General features: G+C 32.6%; 1 protein-coding gene across 3 annotated transcripts in view; it reads left to right on the top strand.

The window, feature by feature from the left end:
- Positions 1-15,688, top strand: part of LOC138330034 (protein kinase C and casein kinase substrate in neurons protein 1-like) — a 36,996-nt gene that overhangs the window by 2,412 nt on the left and 18,896 nt on the right. For all 3 annotated transcript variants that reach the window (XM_069277398.1, XM_069277399.1, XM_069277396.1), the window contains exons 2-4: positions 2,380-2,666; positions 3,114-3,313; positions 9,122-9,259. In XM_069277398.1, the coding sequence (XP_069133499.1) occupies positions 2,459-2,666; positions 3,114-3,313; positions 9,122-9,259 (546 nt within the window). In that variant the 5' untranslated portion in view covers positions 2,380-2,458. The remainder of the gene's footprint in view (positions 1-2,379; positions 2,667-3,113; positions 3,314-9,121; positions 9,260-15,688) is intronic.

The raw sequence follows: 15,688 nt of genomic DNA, 5'->3' as shown, positions 1-15,688 counted from the left end.
GATTGGCTGGGATAATATCACAGCTACCCTTACAGTATCAGCAAGTCAGGAGATAAAGCTGTAAAAATGTACACACTCCTTTCTACTTGAAATGTTTCAGTTGACAAGATACAACAAGTGCTTTGTTCAGTGTATATTCTTTATGTACATCAGCAGTTTTATCTGTGGATATCAAGGAAACAAGTGCAGTTTTAATCAGTTTATTAAGGAATGTCAACTTCTGTTTATAAATCTGAAATGCAGTATTAATTTTAATTTGAGAGTCACTGTGACATATACTTCATGACCATGTCTTCTCCTTATGTTTATGTAAACAGATGATATTCTATCTTTACCTACAATAATCATCTCAAGCTCTCTACATAAAGTCATGTACTCATGTTTTCCTTGTCTGCAAAATGAAGGGGGGGGGATGGGGTGTGGCATATCAAATCTTGTCCCGTCGATTCTTCTTCTGTCCTGCTGCAACAGTCCTGTAACATTTCCATTTGAAAGTTGATATGTCTTGGGAGTTTTCTAACACAAATCACAGAAATGTATTTGCATCAGGTACCAAAATCGTCACAGAGTCTTATCCAAAGCATCTGTAGCTTGAAGTACCTGATAACATCTCCATATGTTTTACATCATAATGTAAAATTTGATAGCAGCTTAGAGCTATATCAATCTGGTGAAAATAGTGTTTTTCATTTTTAAAGACTGAGTTCAGTTTAAAGTTTCCCTTGAGCCCAAATATTCCATATTTTTAGATAATGTGTTTATCTTATTTTAATTCAGTGGTCATGGTAATTATAACCATGCAGGAAGATCAGGGAAGACAATCTATTGATAACTGTGATAACTTTGATAGACAATCTATTGATAACTGTGATAGTGCATGCAGTCCTTCCTGATTACTATATCCGGCCATTGATTCTGATCCAAATGTACGATAAACAAGATGAAACTTCTACTTTAAACTTTGAACAGGATTTAATTTCTGTAATTCCCTGTACAATATTGTTAACATAGATTTACAGTGTTTGCTGAGACTCACAGACTTGTTTGCTTACCGGTTCACCTTCAACAGTATACAGTTAGCTAGGCTACAATAGTCATATATATATATATATATATTATATACTTGTAGTTTATAATGTTATAAATCTTCTATCAGTCCTGTTTAATTACACTATCATCATAACCCTTGTAAAATCTTCATCTGTTCTTCAATGAAATATTTTCATGCCAGAATTTTATGTTATATATTTGTATTAAAAAAGTTCTAAGTGCAGGTTTTTCCCATATAATATTGTTTTTTGTCTCTGAAGCAGAACAATTAATATATACATATATGGATACATAAAACAAAATAATGGGAATCACTAGGACTCAATGTGAAAGGTGTTTTAAATGAAATTTGTTTGTAAAGCAAATTAACTATAAGTAGAAGACATAATTAGAATTTGCATATATCCCCACTTTGCAGGATCAATCAAAATTGATTTCCAGATTTTAGTATACATACAAATACATGTATCAAAGAATTACAATTTAACAAAGTGTGATAATCAATTGATTATTACTTGTGCCCTATCCGGCCACGAACTCGCGATCTACGGCACCCAATCGCCTAGCCAAACATAACTGCACCTTTTACCTCTGCGCCATATCCACACTCCCAAAAACAGACATTAAATGACAAAGTGATAGTCTGTTCGATGTATATGCTGACATGTCATGATCATTGTGGAAATTGTCAATTAGATTATTTGAATTCCTGGATCGCAATGTATATAAATATACAAATAAGCATGTATATACCATATTTGTACAACTGAGACTCGCCCATGGGGTACTAGTGAAAACCCTGAGCATGCATATGCATATTTATACTGGTATATATTTGGTGATCATATCATTTGATTGATACCAGTTTTATAACATGCACCTTTTGATCCATATCTAGATCTGTGGCCCCAATTCCAAGTCGACTTTGGTTTATGGATGAGATTATTACTTGTATCTAAGTTGACTCCTGGGCTATTATCACGGTATTACATATTATGACAGTTTTACAGCCATTGTTCCAACATATAGTATCGGAAACAATATTGACAATTAACAGATTTTATATTGAACTGATAATATAAGGTAATTGATAATCATCAATTAATTACTTGTCAGATGTATTTAGTGTTTGTTATTTCTTTTAGTGCCATGAGGTGCTATATGTGAAATGTTTAACTTTTCTGACCTATATATAGCTATATAAGGAAGTTAACTAGGTTTAGCACTTTTTGTTTTTAGAAATTAGGGCACTATCTAGTTCTTTGAACAGTCAATTTTGGAAAATCAAAAATTTCAAAATGCTTCATTTTAAAGTTATTTATTTTTCAGACTTTCAATGTGGTAATTTAAGTTGAGAACCTGTAAAATCAGCAACAAGGTTTTGAAATATTGACTATAAGTGGTCACCATGACAAACTATGAGGAGTCTATTCAGCCCACCAGTGAGAGTTTCTGGGAGGTGGGCAAGTACCAGAGGTCAGTGAAACGAGTTGATAACGGATACAAACTTTGTGACAGTCTCAGAAGTCTTATAGAATCCAGGAGCGAAATAGAAAAAAACTACGCCAAACAGCTAACACAATGGAGCAAAAGATGGAATGAATACCTGGATAAAGGTAGCGAAAGTAGTCACTGAAAAAGTGGTTGGAATATACTATAGTCAATGATATGGCATATTATCAGTTACTGGACAAACATCTTTATAATCAATTTGATTCATGATCAAATTAATTGTGATTTGTCTTACAGAAAAGAAATTATTTCACAATTCTCAATCCTTTTCCTTTCACAAAAAATTTGTTTGAACTCATAAGTACATATACAAATTTCAATATTTAGAATGATCTTAATTTATGCATGCATTTAAAGTAAAGAAATGAAACTTAATAAAACCTATGAAAATTACAGGAATTCCAATTTTTCACTACAAAAGAGTCCCAATATTCAATATTAATTGTCATAAGAAAACAAATATTGTGTGATGCAGAAGCAAGTTTTTAAACAATATGTATGACATGAGGTTGTAAAAAGACAGTTTCTGTGACCAATTTGTGATTCTATAGGTCCCGAGTATGCCACAACACAAGGTGCATGGCGAGGATTGCTACAGGAGGCGGACAGTGTGGCTAACCTTCACACTCTCGTAGGAGAGAATCTCATGTCCAAAGCTTACACTGACATCAAACAATGGCAGAAAGACAATTACCATAAATCTATGATGCATTTCAAGGAAACAAAAGAAATGGAGGACGGCTTCAAAAAGGTACACTTTCTTGACCTTTAGATTAAATTCCTACCTCCCAATTAGTGTTTTCCTCATCAATTTACATCCACCATTTTGAATAATGTTTGATGTCTTGTGATTAAAGTATAGATATTATTAGAATTTATTTTTATTTACAAGCATTATGATTAATAAGAAAACTATTTTGAATAAATTGAATGATGGGCGAAAGTTAGGAAAAGCATTTGGTAAACTTTTTGTGACTCTTTCACTTTCAATAAACTAAAGTTAGAAATAACAATTAAACAAGTTCAAGTCAAATTTCATTTTGAATGAATTAAGAATCCATGTGTTTTCATTAACCCTTTCACCACTGTAGGCCATAATGGACTCATCCAGATCAATGGATGGTAGAGTCTACTAAAGTTACTTAGGGGTGAAAGAGTTAAAGGCATATATACATACAGGTATTTTATTTTATATTACGAAATATGGTGTGACATGGTGGATATTATTGTCTAAAAGTTTCTAAGTTTTTGTACTAGCGTAGATAAAACGGTTACTTCAGGACTATGATGTAGTTATTGATCATGACAGCTAATCATGTCTATATATAATGTGGAGACTTAATGGACATCAGTACTGACTGAATAATGCTTCAGCTACTGAGGATGGAATTAGATTATGAGGCCAAGCAAAAGGAAATATGCGGGCATGGTTGTTCCTGTAATACAATTACATGAACACTGGTTACACAAATGCGGAATCATGGAGACACTTGAGCTATCTAGCTAGGGAATTGATCTTATTTAGTTCAATGTCAGATTTCTGTCCAATAAGTGAAGACTATTCTTCAATTTGCAAAATATCTTTGCTAAGAAATAAAACAAATAAATGGGTTAATTATGTAGAATATAAAAAGGTATGTTCTGAGAGTGAAGTGAGTTATAAACACTTTGTTTAACTGTTTTTAGTTTTCCTGAGTGTTTTTCTGGTACACAGCACACAATAACTCACTACAAATTTTACCACAGTGATCAATAAAAACTTTAAACATTCACTTCAGTCACGATGAGCTATAGCCACCGTGGGACTTACTCGAGATATAGATAAATGATCCAAGTTGTGCTTACATACTATAAAACATTCACAGTTCTCCTACATCTCAACAAATCTTAAGAATTTTAACTGCCAGAAAAATGGCTTGCCAACAATAAATTTTGACATATAGTAAGTTACATGGAGGCTGTAATGTTTAAATTGAATTTGCAGTAGAATATAAAACTTCCCACATATATATATACTGATAGTGTTATGTGGCTTTCACTTAATGTTACTTGTTTATATAATATAGTGAGAGTTAATAGTTTGGAGATATTATATAATAGATAGACAATGGAAATTGAGGAAATATATTACAAGCAAGTTTTGATTTATACAACCAAAGGCGAAAGACATGTTTTAGAATAAATTCATATTTATGTGTGAGAGATGTAATTTGTGTATAATGAGAAAACATCTTTATATGTTACAACATCAATGTAAATATCTATGAAGATAATCACAAAAAGTTTCAGTATGTAGTATATGGTCAAATGCAAAATTCTCTCCATGCTTTCGAACTAGAATGAAGTTCTAGATCATGTACAGTACGGTCTGTCTATAAAGCACAAAGAAAATAGTCTTAATAGCTAAATTTGGGATCTGAAGACATTGGTCTTATGAGACAGGTGCTTGTTATACAGAGATGGTCACTAAGGCAGGTTTTACTATATGCTATTATTATATATGCGTATAATTAGGTACAATGTAACTATATTACACCTTGATTAGTCCATATGAAGAACTCCGACAGTCTTCACACATCATACAAAACAGAACATTAATTTATTGTTCAGTCTGTGACAAAGTTAAACTGAGAATTTAACCTGTAACAGACAAAGATTATTGATTAAAATGATGCGTAACTGGTTTTGATGAAAGGCGGTTGTCTTGGATAGATTCTCGCAGTGCTTAGCTACTTGATTGAATTTAATTGGGTGTTCTGGAATAGATCAATATGCCTTGACAGGAAAGTCTTAAGAAATTTCCTCCTCACCGGAATTTGAATTATTAGAGCTCACTTATTGTCTTCTCCTCGAGGTGACAGTGACAAAGTTGCCTACAATAATGCTGACTATAAGTAAAAGTGCTGTGTACACAACATAATCATAAAATACCTTCAAGACAATACTGTTTAAAATTTGTGAAATGATATGATTTAGATTCTTTTACCCCACCATGAAATATAAGACCCTGTCTGTATTGCCGTGTCAAGTTACGTCCTTATACACCTGTCCTGTGATGTACATATACCGTATTCGACCCAATAAGCGCCCATGTCCCTATAAGGGCCCTCCCCCTTTTTGAGGCCTCAATTTTAATTGTCCAAGCAAAAAATAAGACCAAAACTACAAAATACTGTCTAGATTTGCAAAAATTTCGTCTTATTTTCATTTTTTTCAATTTTTTTATTGGGTCGAATACAGTATACTGATTTGTAGATAATACTATTGACTGGGATATGTCTTACAAATATTTCAAATTCATCAGAAATTTGTGAAACTTTGTATAGATTGAATCTCTTTATCATTGATGTTTCCAATTATTCATTTATGTATGTGCAGGATGCTTAAAGGTCAAGGTCGGTCTCTAAAATAGAAACCAGGTGATCATCTGTGGTGGATTTTTGTCACAATTGAAATAAAATGAATCCAAGTAAAATTTAGTGATATGTTTCAGATGAATGAAACAGTTCCTTTTGGTTTATTGTCGTTGTGACACTTCCAGTTACAGAGTACGTAGGTAACACTTTATTTGTTGTCATTGTGCTACACAGTTCATTGTACTAGTCAGTACATCACTTGCCTACTCAGTATTCTAGCCCCAGGAAGTTATATTAACTAGTATACATCATACTCTAGATTCCATGTGTGATGTTCCTGGTGGCACTAGTATGTTTGATCAAGGCTTTGTTTAATCATTGTGTCAATGGGTGATAAAACGATATACTGTACCTTTCATCTTGTCATCTTCTGATCTGCTGAGCTGTATATGTTCTACATGACTATATACCTGTGATCAGATTTTAATTACTGTACTTGGACAACATTTCAGTAGGAGTACAGGATCAAATTTTCCTCAAATACTAATTATTGGCCAAAAAAGACCTGATGTTGGACATATAGCATCTTGAGATGTAGGGATCTAAAGTTTGTTGAAATGAATGACCTTGACCTTTATTCAATGTCACAGCAGTCAATTTGGCTGAAAGCACTAAGATACTTTTGTGGATTATTTAAGGGTTAATCAAATACCTGATATTTGGCCTGTTTCATTGTGGGATATTATGAATATGATAATATTGTTATCATAATAACAATATAATCTGTAAATAGAAATTTCCTACGACTTTCCTGTCAAGGCATAATCAATATAATAGATCTAGAGTGGTAATGATAAACATAGCAAGAAAATAAACAACTTTATAGCAATTATCTTTTCCTTGAACAAGAACTTGAAAACCATCAGCTATTTTCCCTATGAGCCTATATATATAGCTAGAAAATCTGATAGGAAGTGGGCCAGTGGTTGTAACTCCCTTAGGCTAGATGTGGATTCACTTAGTACATATTATGGGCATATGTGACAGGATAGTTAGCTAAGGAAGTCCAGAGTTATACATCACTGACCACTGTAAACTGACCACTCTTGGCCTAATACACAATCCAGACACAATATGGTGTGGGAGTGGTCTGACAAACATCAGAAAGACAAGTAATTAATGTATACTTATATATTAGCTGTAAACAAAACATATATCTAGGTAACCCAGCTGTAAATATAAGATATATCTGTTCTAGCTATCCTAACTGTAAACAAAACATATATACTGTATTTGACCGCAAATAAGACCCCTCCCGCAAATAAGACCCCTCACCTATTTTGACACAATTCCAGACGTAGTGGGAATATCTGCAAATAAGACCCCCACCTATTTTTCAGTTTACTGGATGATTGATTTAGTTCATTTGAAGCAAAATACTTCTAATAAGTACAGTTCATTTGAAGTAAAATACTTCAAATAAGTACAGTTCATTTGAAGCAAAATACTTCTAATAAGTACAGTTCATTTGAAGTAAAATACTTCTAATAAGTACAGTTCATTTGAAGTAAAATACTTCTCATAAGTACAGTTCATTTGAAGTAAAATACTTCTAATAAGTACAGTTCATTTGAAGCAAAATACTTCTAATAAGTACAGTTCATTTGAAGCAAAATACTTCTAATAAGTACAGTTCATTTGAAGTAAAATACTTCTCATAAGTACAGTTCATTTGAAGTAAAATACTTCTCATAAGTACAGTTCATCATTTGAAGCAAAATACTTCTAATAAGTACAGTTCATTTGAAGCAAAATACTTCTCATAAGTACAGTTCATTTGAAGCAAAATACTTCTCATAAGTACAGTTCATTTGAAGCAAAATACTTCTCATAAGTACAGTTCATTTGAAGTAAAATACTTCTCATAAGTACAGTTCATTTGAAGTAAAATACTTCTAATAAGTACAGTTCATTTGAAGCAAAATACTTCTCATAAGTACAGTTCATTTGAAGCAAAATACTTCTCATAAGTACAGTTCATTTGAAGTAAAATACTTCTAATAAGTACAGTTCATTTGAAGTAAAAGACTGTACTTCTAATAAGAATAATACGACAGTTCTTGGCTACAAAGATTTTGGAATGAATAAATCTATCTTTAATTTAATTCAATCACAATAAAATGAATTCAGACTTTAAAGCGAATGCCAAGAAATTGTTTTATATGCCAGTATTATATTTATTTATTTTTCATCCTCAATATTTTTTTTTCATGAATAAATTTGCAAATGTATTTTCGACACAATATATTTCTATTGTTTTAACCTGCTAGTTCATGTTGAGTAATTATTATTACACTTGATAGCACAGTACTTACATACTGAGACATATAGTTAAAGGATAATGTGTATACTGTATATATAAAAATGTAAATCTAATTGAGTTGGGAACAAGTCAGGCCAGAAAAGCCTTGACAGTTACTATACCTTAGACGTTTACATGTTAGCAAGCTGTATACTATAAAGTATATAGGGGTCAAGTGTTGTGTGTGACTGGTGTGGATAATTAACATATAAATAGTAACCCATTGTTGGTTTAGATTGATTAAATGATACTATTATCACCAGTATTATATAGTAGTCTATCTGAGTAAATACCTTTTTGCTAATTTGCTTATTAAAAACCTGAGCTGGGATGCCTTGATTTTAGATACAGTAATTATTATTTCTAAACAGGAAATTAAAGGACTTTCTTTCCTGTTGTACGTCACCTTTGATTTTTTTAACAAGTAAGGTTTTGTTTTGTTGGTGATGTGTTACAAACTTAACCCTATAGCTACTTTTAGTTGTGGTCATTTGACACGATTGTCAACATCAACTGTTTGCTAGTATATTTTTTATAGGGTTTCCAAAAGAAAGCCAATGGCCAGTTGTACTTACACTTTTAATTATCATTTAAGGAAAACGATGAAGTGGTTCAAATTTAGTAGTAGATTCTCCATCAAGTCTCATGATACAGTTTGTCAAATTCCAAATTTTATTTCAAGGGGTAATTTATGCCTTGCAAACCATTCTGTGTTTATAACCATATATTATCAAGTTAAAAGTAATCTGCTAGTGGAGTTTGCTTTTTTGCTTTGATACTCAAACAGATAATATTTAATATTTCTTTGATTGTATATCTATAATTTCTGTCTTCTTTTCAGGCACAGAAACCATGGGAGAAAAAGTACACCAAGTTACAAGCTGCCAAAAAAGAATACCACACTGCATGTAGGAACGAGAAGAGCACTGCCAATCAGGAGAACAACGCTCGCGGAGACTCGGCTGTATCACAGGACCAGGTAATTACACCAAGGAATATCTCTGTACTGATTGTGTGATGATTAGTGTGTATCTATAGGGTATGGATGGTGGATGATTTCAGCCTTTAACACTGTATTCACCATAGTTATATTGTCTCCCCCTTTTTTTCTGTGATTGTAGTACATGCAGCTGTGATTCAGTAAATGTATTATAAATTGTAAGCTTTTTCTAGGGGCTTTTTGGGGCCAAAAATGGGTTTCATTTTCAATGGAAATTTACGTACCCATTTAATTCCCCCCCCCCCCGCAAAAAAAAAATGAGGAAAAGCTTAGGACTGATATTACAAATTGTTGCAGTAAATTTGATACCAAGCTTTGGTTTCTTTAACAGTATGTAAACAAAATTCATATTCCTATCTTGTACCATTTCATTTGTAAGATATTAATCATTCCAATTTTGAGAAAGGGTTATTTTGATTTTGATCGATGTACATATGTACATATTTCTTTAGTTGTGACCCAGGACTAGGTTTTGCTCTTGATTCCTTCCTATTCCAATAGATGTTATCGATGTTATCGTCACTCTAGATGTGAAGGACGTTCCCTGATTGTACCCATAATGCCTCTTTTAGAACAATAAATGTAATCGGTATAGGTGTGAGGGTCGTCCCCTGTACCCACAATGCCTTCTTATGAGGTTAGGCCACTCCAAGGTGTATGTAGCACCAGTAAAGCTGTATTAATAATTTACTTAGGTTTTCTTTACTAGTAGAAATGTGAAGGGGAGAACGTCTTTGTGAATTATTCATTTCATTTTCAAGCTTTGTAGAAATTGATTCAGCAGTTATTGCTGATTATTTAAAAAGAAATCATTGCTTGAGAAAAGAAATCTGAGAAGAAAGAAAGTGCTCAGTAAACAAAACTGTCTTTGGCGGTATAAGAGTATTTTGAGTGATGAATTTAACGGAGATTTGTGAAGCTATACTGGAGTATTGACTGATAACTGGTGCTGAAGATCAATGGCTGCTTACTGTAACACTAGTGTTATACGTTCTGTTGGTATTGATTACAGGCTTTTTATTTCAAACAGAAATGTTCTTAGTTTTTGCAGTATATGATGAAATGCTGGCAAAAAGAACAAGGGTTTGAACTGATGTTTTTTTATGTATTGCATGGAATAAGCTGATGGATGAACCAAAAGCATACCATTGCTGGCTTGTTGTGTTTACGTCTGCCTCACAAAACAGGATAGAAAGAAGTAGACCAATCTTTACAATGCTGTTCCAACATATTTGATGAACATCACTCTACAAAATTCCCTAGTTTCTCTCATGCATGCACCTAATTCTTTGTTTAAAAAATCTAAAACATTTCAGACAGGCAGCAGAAAGTGAATTAGCTTGTAGGAAACAAGCTTTCATTATACTGTCAATCTAGATCAATTTAATTAACCAAAGGATGCCGCCTACACACAAAAAACTGGCCGGTGGTTTGCCTCGAGGCCAATGACCGATATATTTATCTCATCGTCGTATTCCCAATTTGCCACTGTTATTGTGACCTATGGTCAAAACTGACCAGCATAACGTTAACTGACCAAGCTTACTTGGAAGCTGACCAACTTTCAGTGGCTGTTGGTCTGGACATTACATCTTCCTGAAGTTATATGGTTTGAGCAATCAATGAGCTAAAATTTAAAGGTCACACTAGCCATCATTCATTTTAATATAATTCAGCTTTTGTCGATATCAATGCTAATGACCTGTTACATCTGCCAACAATGTTTTTATATGTTTTATGTAATAGAAAAAACAGTGCTTTAGCTGTAAGTCTGTTACCATATTGAATGAGGTTGACATTTTTGCTAATGTGCAGGTGTGACCTGTATGTGTGCACTCAGTGGTGCTGGCCAGAATATCAATTAATTGTATTTTCAAAGCATGGATATCACTATTTTTTCAATTTTATCGGGGTATGAAAAAACATTTGTATGTAAACTAATTGAAACCGCGAAGCGGATTCTCACAATAGTTTGCAAATAATTTTGTTCATATCCCAATAAAATTAAAAAATAGTGATATCCATGCTTTTATTTAATTTTATAATGTACTATATTCTTGTGATTTTTCAAGGGATTCTTTTTCCAAATCGATACGAGTACATCAGTGTCTCTATTTTAATTAATTTTATTTGTTTTCATAATATATCCGACTTTCTGATTGGCAGATCACTTTTCTTCATATACTATGAAGAAAAAATTCTGAGATTGGTGCGAAAACCTGACGTTATCATGACGTCACAATTGGTAGTCGTCGACATTGCGTATTGATTTATAAAAAACAATCCATTGGAAAATCAATGGAATCGTACGTTTAAACGTATATTATATTATCAAATAGTCTGAAAAATTAATTATAATATAAGCATTGATGTAACTATTTTTTAACTTCATCGAGTTATGAAATAAATTTTGTTTGCAAACTTTTGTGAGAATCTGCTACGCAGATTCACACAGATTGCAAACAAAAATTCTTTCATAACCCGATGAAGTTAAAAAATTGTGACATCAATGCTTAATTGACATCCAGATAACGTCGAGGTTTGGTGCCATTCTCTAAATATTTTTTCCTAGTTGTATGCAAAAAAAGTGTGGCTAATCAGAAATCTAGATTCAGAAAACAAAGGAAAATTAATTATAAGTAATTAACAATATTTAATATTTCTAAGAGATCGTTCTCCTGGAACTACAAACAATTATCATAGTCTTCCTCACTATCAGAGGACAGTTGGTCTATCTTATTGTGTTTTTCAATTAAAACATGTGGATGGAACGGCAAAGAAAGAACTTTAACATGAAAAATGAACATGTATGATTTGTAAGTCTGCTCTCTTCACTTCAAGAAACTTTTATGTATAAGATATAATAATTACCCCCTAGCTCTCTCTCTCTACAAAAATGATTGATTGGTACATTAATAAAAGGTTCTGGATATGCCTGAACGGGATGCATGTCATACCTGTGATTATCTCGTTAGGAAATGATGGAATACTCACCTGATCAAGTAGGATGTTAAAGAAGGTTTAATTGTTATACATGTTTTACCTGTACATGATGTACAGGTCAATCACCTACTAGCTTTGATCAGCTTAATGGTGGGAAATTCCCTTCAGTCAAGTTGTTTTACTTTTCTCTGCCCCGTTTGACATATACGGTACCTACAGCAGAATATCTATGGTAGGAAGAAAACAGTACTTTTTCTCTCCTGTTAAGAATACGGTACATATGATACCTTGAAGGTAGAAAAAGACTGGTACTTTTTGTAGGAACACTATGGTATGTAGCTAATAGGATAAAGCTGTTTCTCTTTAAAGATCTAGAAATACTATTATAGTATATACATTATAATATGAATTCATAATCAGTAATGATATTTTATGAAAGCGGCTATGAAAGCTCTGACTGGTGTAGGTAGAAATTTAGACTATGATAGGATGATATACCAAAATTAAGTCTTTGATGAATGTATACTGTTTATATAAAAAATTAAATTAAATTATACTGTTTAATAAAAGCTTTCAGTGTACAGGGGAGAATAGCATGTAACATTGAGTGTAGTTATACTGTTGTTAAATGTCATTTATTAATGACTTCTCCAATATTTCAAGTTTGATAGAATAACATCATGTGTTATTGTTAAACATCAATAAAAATAAGATTGGATAACAAGTATTTGAACTAAACAGCAAAGATGGGGTACAAAATAGGCAAAAATTTTATGAAAAAATAGCCTCTGTTGATAAACCATATAACCTGCCCAATCACATCCAATTTTTGATAGCAAATATTAATCATACATAAACAGACACGTACTGGAGTAAAATATGTTAACAGTGATTAACCCTCTTAATGTAGGAAGTATTTTGTGTATTGTTTATTGATAAATAAGGACCCTGTACTTCAACCATTGACTGATAGTACTAAATAACAACATATAGACTTACGTGGTCATCAGAGGTGGTTAGTTTGTGTAATATTATAGACTTGTATTGTTTTAGGATTGGCAGAGAAAACAGGAAGTTGTTATTCATGTGTTAGTACTGTTCTTAATCTAGATAAAAATGCTTAAAGATATTACATAAAAAAACTAATTACATACATACAATAACTGGTATTTAAATGATTAGAGTAATGAGCATAGGGCAGACTTGTAAGACTACATTATATTTTATAAGGTCTTCACTCGATTCTTATCATGATCATATCTAGAATTTTGTATTATAATTGGAAGTTTTGTATTTGTAAGAGTAGAACTTCTTTGTTGTTATTTCAAGACCTTTAATCAAAATTAGAGTATATTACAACTTTATTTTGACTTCCAAATTCACGTTAAGGGGAGATGCTATTGTATAGTTATAATACATGATTAAATATAATAGATATCTGGAAATGGATTCCTGCAAGGGAATTGACTGTTTACACATTACTGGTAGGTTGGACACATGATATTATATTATGAATAAGAAATTGGTTTGGATTTCTGAGCGACTAAAAAATACAAAACATATTTCTTTTATCTTAAAGTTGTAATTCGTGTCACAAACTCTCATAAAACATACAATGTGTGAATATGAATGCTTATATATGATGGTTCAGATCCATGAAATCACCAATATACTATTAACATAGCGGTAAATGTTTAATGAAATATCACACGTTTTGAAAGAACTGCCACAGTCAACGCCATGTTTCAAACTTTGGGGTAATATCGGAAAACCGAGTTGCATCACTTGACCAACATCGGCGATACCCATATACAAAATGTAGATCAGAACCTCCGAAGCTATATCAAGTGGTCAATATCGGCAATACCTGTACAGATCAGAACAGTTCGGATACTTCCGAACTATTTTAAACATGTACACGTTAAAAATCAATATTTTATTTCGATTGTTTAATAACTTTGCGAATAGGAACTTTACAAAAGCCGGTAAATATAGAAAGTTTAAAACTTTGAGAGGCAGAGAAAATATGTAGAACATTCTAAATACTTTTGTTATGCCAAAAATACAACAAGTCACATACCATACAACTTTAACCATGGATAACTAGTGATTCTAGAACTATGGTAGTGTTCAAATTGTCAAAGAAGAAATGTTAATTTGCAGAACAAAGATAATTATGGCTATGTGAGCTTCTCTGGTAACTAATTACTGTACAAGTGTGTAACACTATCAGGAAAAGCTGTTACTGGAGGAGAGATGTACTGTTCCAGGAAAAGGAATAGAGATGTACTGTTCCAGGAAAAGGAATACAAACGACTCTGCTGAACTTGTACACTGCATGTAATATTAACTAGCTATAGTGTTTTAAAATGAAATCCTATCCGTCTGTATGAACAGAAGCAGATAAACTTCAATATTTCATTGTCAGCTGGATTAAACAATTTTAAGTGTTGTATTTATGATAAAGTAACATTAAGGAAAAGGCGCAACTTAAAGCATCAATGATTACAAACTATTTAATTAAGGTGGTCAAGAGACGAAATCGTCTAACTAACAGACCGAAGCCATTAATTAATTATAATTAAGGTTAGATATTCTGTTTATTTGTAAAGATGTTTGGGATCAACCAAGTAGTTGATATTCAACAAATTACATCATACAAGGTTCACGACCGTTCAGTATATTTGTTTAATTACTGCATAGGTTTATATCACTTATATGACTCTGCCTATTGTTTGATTTAGTCCTCTTGTTATGGTGTCCTTTCTTCTGTGTACTGGCAATCACTACAACTCTATAGAATGTTTGGTCTTAGTGTATACTTACTACTAGGAAGATTTTAACTTAACAAAGATAGATCAAATAGAGATCACTATCACCTTTTCTTTCACCTTCTTTTCTCTTATGATCAAGTATACATATCCAGTACAATTGCTTATTCATTCTTTCTCTGGTAATTAAAAATGGGTCACAATTAGTATAGGTTCCTATTGTAAACATTTTAAGTGATGTTTAAGTGAATGACACCACAACAAGCTAGATAAATTAAAATATCACAGACAGTAATGGAACTAAAGCTAACTGTTAAAAGATCAGATGTGTTTTGAACTAATTATAAAAAAGAGAGTGTATTCTCATTCTGTGATTGAATGGCAGTTAATGTACAGCCTGTAATGAATTACTAGACAGGCAGCTTAGCCACCCCTCACTCCAGCAGACTCTCACAGAAACTGGTGGTTTTAACATACAGGCAGCTTAGCCACCCCTCACTCCAGCAGACTCTCACAGAAACTGGTGGTTTTAACATACAGGCAGCTTAGCCACCCCTCACTCCAGCAGACTCTCACAGAAACTGGTGGTTTTAACATACAGGCAGCTTAGCTCACTCCAGCAGACTCGCACAGTTACTGGTAGTCAGGTGGTTTTACCTGGAGGCTTCATCAACAGAAAACACTAATTCTGCTC

The sequence above is a fragment of the Argopecten irradians genome, chromosome 8, assembly GCF_041381155.1.
Source record: "Argopecten irradians isolate NY chromosome 8, Ai_NY, whole genome shotgun sequence".
Taxonomy (NCBI): Eukaryota; Metazoa; Mollusca; class Bivalvia; order Pectinida; family Pectinidae; genus Argopecten; species Argopecten irradians.
This window is presented reverse-complemented; position numbering and strand designations above follow the sequence as displayed.